This window comes from Morone saxatilis, unplaced genomic scaffold (genome assembly GCF_004916995.1).
Source record: "Morone saxatilis isolate NCDOM2014 unplaced genomic scaffold, NCSU_SB_2.0 Contig20, whole genome shotgun sequence".
In the NCBI taxonomy this organism is placed as follows: Eukaryota; Metazoa; Chordata; class Actinopteri; family Moronidae; genus Morone; species Morone saxatilis.
In genome coordinates, this window is record NW_023339763.1 from 12,310,696 (window position 1) to 12,318,486 (window position 7,791).

Below are 7,791 nucleotides of genomic sequence, written 5' to 3' on the forward strand. Positions count from 1 at the left end.
GTGGATTTATGGAATATTTATCGCAAGAGATAAACAATGTAACAATTGTCATATCACTACGAATATCATCAGAATGTATTTTTAGACTATTGTTGTGGTAGATGTTGGGCCATTTTGAAAATATGTAAACACACTTTGTGAAAGCAGTTTGTGTTTGAGGTTATTGCCATAACTGCGTCATGGAACTTACACTGGTACATACTCTGGTCTGAAAAGGCATCAGCAACACTAATGCTAACATTTGACTTGGATATGGATGTTAACATGTGGTCTGAATATGGTGATTAAAACTATCTACAGTCAGTGTTTGGTTTGTTGGTTCTGGGCTGTTGGCAGTTAAAACATGTCTGACTCCACTGAGGGTTTCCCGCGGTATGAAAATGATTATAATTTAATATTCTTATATTTAAATCTCTATATCTTCTGTCTTGTTCCTCTCACTTGACTTGCATTTCCGTTTACTTATCTATGATGTAGCAACCCTAATTGATTAAAAAAATATACAAAATATACATAAAATAAAGCATATCAAACACTGTGGTTTGCTACTGCACATCTTTCTTTATACCTAATCGTCTGTAACACACAAAATCCAAACATGCTGTCTGAGATCAGTGGAAATGGCACATTTGGAAAGGTTCAGAATCACTTCTCTGTCACAGTACATCAATCATGAACTGAATCCTGGATGGCACTTAGCGATGGTCTCTGCAGAGGCTACTTTCAGCCATTTCTCCATAAAGATCAGATCTGTAACTATGGTCATCTGGTATTCATATAGCGTTGGAGGATAGACAACAGAGCTGTCAGGCACCGAGCTTTCGAGAGAAAGAGTTGACTAAGCCTTTGGGTCAAACCCTGGGAAGGGATACATTGCAGTTTCAGTTTGTCCAAAATGTCTGTCATAGGGGGAAGGAGTACTAGTACAGGAACTACATGTCCTTAAATACATACTGTATGTCACAAGTTCACAATGGGTCACTAAAAATAACGATAATATTATTATATCTATGTGTCAGGCACTGTTCAAGTGCATTTTTGTACGCTTTTTTACACTTTGTATGATCAGTAAAGGGAAGACGAAGGCTACACGTAAAAAAACACAAACCCTATAAGGATCATAGACAGAAAAATTGAAAAATCTGAACTATCAAATATTTTACTTTTACTAATGAGCACAAGTTGAAGTCAGAACAGCATCACATCACATAATGCATAGTTGTATCTTAAGAAACTGGTAATTTTATTACATTTTATTTTATTCTCAAATGGTCTGAAAATTGATTCTGAAATTGACCTTTGGCTTTTCAAATAAAATACGACCTCAATTATTGTTTTTAAATCTCAATTTTGCACATGTGACAAACATAATGTGGATTTTTCAAATCAGATGTTTAAAAAAATGTTTTTATTGGGTGGTGGACTTACTTGATGTTAAACTACAGTATAATGACAGAGGAAAACATACATTCTGTGTCATATGGATCAATATCATAATTTATTTAATTTTGCAACAAATATATGGGCTAAATTATGCTGAAAAGTGAATGTTCAGTTATAAGGACGTATTCCCACAGACTGACAGCTAAATGCTTATTATACTCACTAAGATTCACTGATCATTTTACAGTGCTGATTTCCATTCTTTTTATGTTTAGTTCTTGTACTCTAACTTTATTATTAAATAAATCTGTGGGGGACTGTGAGTTCATACTTGGCCACCTTTTCTGGAACAACATAAGATCTAAATCATATTCATGATTCTGGATTGAATGCGACTTTGTGAGATTTATCCAACAGTTTTATTTTTTCAATTGCTCATGACAGAGAGAAACAATAGGGCCATTCTGTCAACCCTACAGTATATTCATGGGGGAGCACTGATTTCAACACTTAGTCTCCTGAAGGGAAAATTGGGACAGCACTTTTTTGATGCTGATATTACTCAAAACATGTTGTTTCTGTTTCATCAAACTCCATTCCACTTTAGACGTGTCACTCAGTTGCACCAAAGCTTGTCAAGTTAAACATTTGACACCTGGTCCTTGGTCCTTGGCTTTAGGTGGACTGACAACCAGGTGTTTTTCCTGAACTCATGAAATGGCAAGACACTGTAGCTCCACTCTGACATTCAAAATGTTACATTAACAAGAGAGATGAGCAAGTGCACTTTCCAGGCAATCAACAGAGATTCCAGGAAGTTACTGTACAGCACATAACTCACCAAAACAAAAAAAATTCTTTTGATTTTAGCATTTTGTTTTTTGTACAAATTAAACAAATGAGAAATAATTTGGTAATTAGTTAGCCTTAGGTGGATTTAGTTACTATTGGACTGAGCCAGGCTAGCTCTTTTCCCCTGTTTCCAGTCTTTGTGCTAAGCTAAGCGAACTGGCTTTTGACTGTGACCTTATATTTAACAGACAGATATGTCAGTAGTATCAATCTTCTCATCTAATAGAAAGTGTAGGTCTGAAAATGTTGAACTATTCCTTTAATGAGCAAACTTAATGCCTGTCATGGCTCAGATAACACAGGACTGTGATGCGTTTGAATCGTGGCTTTGTTGAGTCTAACAATATGGCTTCAATGGCTTCAATGGTTTCAAATGATCAACCTGGCATTGCAGGTGAGTTGTGTACCTTTTGTGCTTTACTGTGGAAATCTTTTATTAACCTTTTAAATGGTTAAAATACCACATTCAATTAATTTTCACTTTACCCTTTTGTGTTGGAGAAATGTTTCACACATAACTTTGAGAGACATGTATTTAATTCCTCATACTGTGAATGCTATATGTAAGCTACAGTCTATAATGTATGCACTAATCCAATGCTAGTAATTTTTTGATTCTCTATTCTTCTGTGGATTCTACCGCTTCTGTGCTAAATCTAACCTTGCATGGTCACATGTGGCTCATGCCAAGAGGTCTGGAGAAGTTCTAAATCTAATGTCTCAGGTTGTGGTGCAAATTTGTTTTAGTGTTAGTCAGTTAGCTGGCTAACAAAATAAAAGTGCCAGCCAATGCAACAAGTTGCTTGAAGTATGACAAACGTATAAAGTCTGTAAAATCTCAGGTATAGATGGTTGTTTACAATCCGCATTCACAATCTGACATAGTACGACAAGGAAGAGCAAACCTTTTGCCTTCTGTTTTAAGAAATACTGGTGTGATCTACAATTGTATTTGATAAAGAAGTGAAACAATTCCTGACATTTGTTGCAAGATTCTGTGATGGATTTGATTAATGGATTAATCATCTGTGGAATTATCTGATCATGTTAGGTTATGATTATGATCTCATGATCTGAAGTTGGATCCAAAATAAATGAGGCACAGTAGTATCCTTTCATAACTTCCAAATAGTTGGATGTGTGCTCTTAATGTACAACATACAAAAATCCAACCAGTGGTCCACGGGGGTTCATCACGCTTATACCACTATGCTGCATGAACATACCTGGTAAGCTAACAAATTATCATGACCATTTTTCGTGACCTTGTTACCAGCACACTGTGACGTTAAGCACAGTCAGTGCAGTCCTTGTGCAAACTTTAACTCCCCTCTGCTGCTGTCAACTCTCCTGTGCTGCTGCTGCTGCCCTGGACGAGCTGCCATGGATCATTTTAATGATGTTGCAACAGAGCTACATCGGAGAGTGAACCAGTTCATAATTTTTAGCTCATGGTCCCATGTTCGTTTTCTTCTCGGAAGGAAAATATGATATACTGCAGGAAAATCTGAGTCCAATAGATGCACACTTGTTTAATATTACTAGTACATGTGTTATAGAGAAAAAAGTGCATTGTGTAACTATTATGTAATTCCTTAGTTCTGGCAGGTTTTTGTATATAATTCCACCAAGAAGATGCATTTTGACCACTTTTGTCAGATAAAGTTCATAAGATTCATATGGCAGATATGTGAGGTACACATTACAGGTACAATTCTAAAACCACAAAATCAAATCAGAAGAAAATACACTGTTAAACAGAGTCGAAAGAAATTGTGGACTCAATATACAGTATTTTGTTATGTTATGTATTAAGCTTTGTTTTAAGATGCATATGGAAATAAAATATAGAAACATGTTGCTGATGGTGGGATTTTGAAGCTTTTAGCGCATCTGCTTTTGTCCTGGTAAATTACATAACATAATGCAGATTTTAGATTAACCTATTAATTCAATTCAATTCAATTTTATTTGTATAGCGCCAATTCATAACAGAAATTATCTTAGGACACTTTTCAAATAGAGCAGGTCTAGACCGAACTCACTGTTAGATCCTGATGTTTTTTAATATAAAATCTTCTCTTTTTATTATTGCATTATTGTCTGTTATTTTCACAGACTCTGTTTAAAGCTGTAAGTATTTTTTATTTAAATACAGAAATCTAGCAATAGTACTCTGTAATGAAGATTAGCTATGTTTAAACATGGAAAACAAATGAAAAGAAATGAGTTCTTTGAAGTCATCATGCACATTTTATTTACACAGTTATTTGCAACTTTTTTGGTTTTAGGTAAAAGCAAATATGATTGGTGAAGTCAAGGTCACATTCAACAGCATGAAACATTTTTGTTTAGTCATGACTCTCATGGAAACTGTAGGTAATGACTGAAAACAGTATAAAAATTCACTGTATTTTTTAATTACCATGTGATAATTTACAGAGGTACAGTACAGCATCTAATGGTCGCAAAACACACTGACACTGTTTTGTTTGTCGTATTCATTAAAATGCATCCATCATTCAGAATGCGAGCACCATAAAAAGCATACAAAATCTTCCCAAGCCATCAGTTTACAAAGTGACATGATTTAAAAAAAAAGCAAACCTTTAAAAAAAATCTCTCAGTGGTAGAATATATTTCACCTCACCTTACACACCATCTACCCCACGGCAAAAGTCCATATTTCCCTTTCACACTTACAATACTTACATTAACGGTATTCAAATTTCATAGCATTACTATTACACATTATGCTTATCACATACTGTATGGTGTACAGATGGTGTAGTAAACAATTATCCTTATTTGGGGTTTGAATAAAGAAACAGCTCGATTGATCTGATCTCTCCCTATTGGTCCACAGTTTTTCAGTCCTCCAGTGCTCAACCAGGAGCCCTGGAGATGCATTCAGTCTTTGCGGTGAGCCCGAAGGTCTTTTCTCCCTGCTGGATTCACTCCCTTGGCTTATGGTGACGCCTGACCAGCCTTGTTCTCCTCCTCATTCCAGCTGTAAAACAGGAGACAGACTTAATGGAGGGAACTGGAGGTATGACTGAATGCATGGAGAAAATAAGTAAAATATGAGGTGTGACGAACAGGTAAAAGCACTCTAGGGTAGATACAATGGAAGTGAGTCCTGCAGTAATTATGTGGTTTCTGGCAAACTCTTTTTAGTCCAATAAAATTAGCTTTGATGAATGCGTCATCAACTAACTGTGTTCTCACCTGGAGCTTTCCTGGCGGCAGCAAATCTACCTCCCTCTGCAAAATGAAGAGACGTTACAGTCAATCACTGTATTTGGGTACACATACATTCAAGTATTTAACAAAATCTGTGCAGGTCGGAAGTCATGAGCATTCACCTTTAATTAATTTGGTAATTCTCTCTGATTCCTCATCGATCAGATTTGGGTTGCTGTGGATGGTGGTGATCTTAGAGAAGTCTGGTCCTGAGTGTTCAAAACAAAACCATTAGATCCAAAGACAATTTGTGCCTCACATACAAAATCAAGTATGGACATGGACATCAGCTTTAAAAATGCATCACATATTCTTTTCCACCTTGAAGTAACCACTTATCTTACATATGAATGATATACAGATTAATTTGATTATTTCAAGGCAGAAAGGACACAAACATGTGAAAGAAAGTTGTTTGATATAAGGAGTTTGTGTATGGAGACCCTACCCTCAATGATATGAGGCTCGTTCGACGTGGTGTATCTGGTTCCACCTTCAGACGGGCAGCGGAGAAGGGTGTTGAAAGTCATTTAATGACTTAGCAACTGTACTGACTGACAGACAGACAGACTGACAGGTACATACACCCCGTAAAACACCTCCTCCGCCACCGCCAACACAAAGTCAAGCACAGATGTGCAGTATTTATGAACACACACACACACACATTTGCACACAAATGCACAGGGTGCGAAGTACAGGTGTGGAAGGGGCACTCAACTCAGAAAAAGAGAGCAAATTCTTTTTCTTAGCCCATAAACTAAGCTGCAAGACACCAGTGAAGCAGTTGTAGCAACCGAAAATGGCACATTAGAATTTGCTCACTGCTCACATGTACACATCACAGCTATATTAGACACAGAATGGGTAACAATGCCATTCTTGCCCGAGAGACAAGAACGCTGACAGAGAGATGAAATCAGATGGACAAGTGGTGAGATCGACATCCAGTTATGGTGCACCATGGGCAGAAGAAGAACATGTATACAAACTTGGCTTTATCTTTATGCAGCTTTGTCTGCCTAAAAAGGAGATGGACTGTGAAAAAAAACACCTCCTTCCTCCGTAACATCGTTACAGAGCCTATATAAACACCATAAACCAGAATGAGCTTGTGATGTTTTGAGTGGGGGCTGTCCAAAGTTGGTCATAATATGATGTACAATCCTAAGGAACATTGTATTCTCTGTGTAAAACATATCTGACTGTCCATTAGTACAGCATATTATTACAGATGATTTGTGATTCTCAATATTACAGCAGCCAGGAAACAACATAAGTGCTCCGGCACTAAACATTCATTGGCTCTGTTTTTCTGTCGCTGGCCTACATCATAAACCTGAATGTGATAAAAATATACCTATATTACATATAGGTAGAACTGTTTAGAATAAGAAACAAATGCAAATACTAAATTTAGTTTTTTGTCTTTGTTGGGTAATATTGACGCCACATAAGCAACTTTACATAGTCAACGCAGTTTCCTTTAGTGCATAGCCTTTTTGGTTTGCTGCAAATTAGCTAATAGTGAAAAACAACTCAACCAGTTTGATGTGTTGTTTTAAGTCAGATGTACAGTAGATGCTTAGTTTATAAGCCAATACTGAGTGCTGATCAGGAAGTAGAGACACTGAAAAGACAGGCCCAAGCAGCAACAGAAACTCTGGCTGGCAGTTAACCAAACACAGCAGTGCAGGATATAAACCTGGGATTTGGGTTTGTCTTTGAACCACCAGTGGCACTATGCTAGTGACTTAGCATGGATAGGTATTTGATTTTGATTTCCAAATATATTTTATGATCTACAAATAATCCATAAACATCACGGAAATTGTGCCTTTAAGGCTAAAATGGTGCACACCATGAAAATGATGTGTCTGATGACTTAATTGATGATCACCAAGGAAACATGAAATGTAATGTGAAATGAAATTCACATTAGATGATGATGATGCTATGGTAAACAGGACCTTAGATGCATTTGTTAAAAGAGCTGTTAGAGTATGCATGAAAGTTCTTAGATAAAGACTATCATGCTTTCCAAGGGTTAAAAGAAACTGACCTGTAATTGTCTTTTCACTTGCATCATGATCTCCACCTGCATTAAATAAAATGTGTCAAGTCAGAAAAATCTAAACTTTTGTATGGTCTAGATTTGATCTACTAAATTCTCATTTGCACTCAAAATATGAATGATTTAAGCGTTCTAAAATGTTCAGGGATTTACCTTCGATAACTCTTGTAACCTTGGTAATGCTAGGCTGTCCTCCAATGACCCTGGTTACTTTTGTGATGGAAGGATCTCCCTCGACG

General features: G+C 36.6%; 1 protein-coding gene across 4 annotated transcripts in view; it reads right to left on the minus strand.

Annotated features, from left to right (window-relative positions):
* Positions 1–4,465: 4,465 nt before the first annotated feature.
* The window catches only part of LOC118331388 (periostin-like), an 18,304-nt gene continuing 14,978 nt past the window's right edge, over positions 4,466–7,791 (minus strand). For 3 of the 4 annotated variants that reach the window (XM_035666292.1, XM_035666291.1, XM_035666294.1), the window contains exons 19-24: positions 7,706–7,791; positions 7,541–7,576; positions 5,927–5,971; positions 5,601–5,687; positions 5,464–5,499; positions 4,466–5,245 (exon numbers count right to left, since the gene is read on the minus strand). The exon at positions 7,706–7,791 ends at the window's right edge or, in 1 of these variants, runs on beyond it. In XM_035666292.1, coding sequence (XP_035522185.1) covers positions 5,190–5,245; positions 5,464–5,499; positions 5,601–5,687; positions 5,927–5,971; positions 7,541–7,576; positions 7,706–7,791 — 346 coding nt within the window. In that variant the 3' untranslated portion in view covers positions 4,466–5,189. The remainder of the gene's footprint in view (positions 5,246–5,463; positions 5,500–5,600; positions 5,688–5,926; positions 5,972–7,540; positions 7,577–7,705) is intronic. The other variant, XM_035666293.1, reaches the window with a different exon arrangement.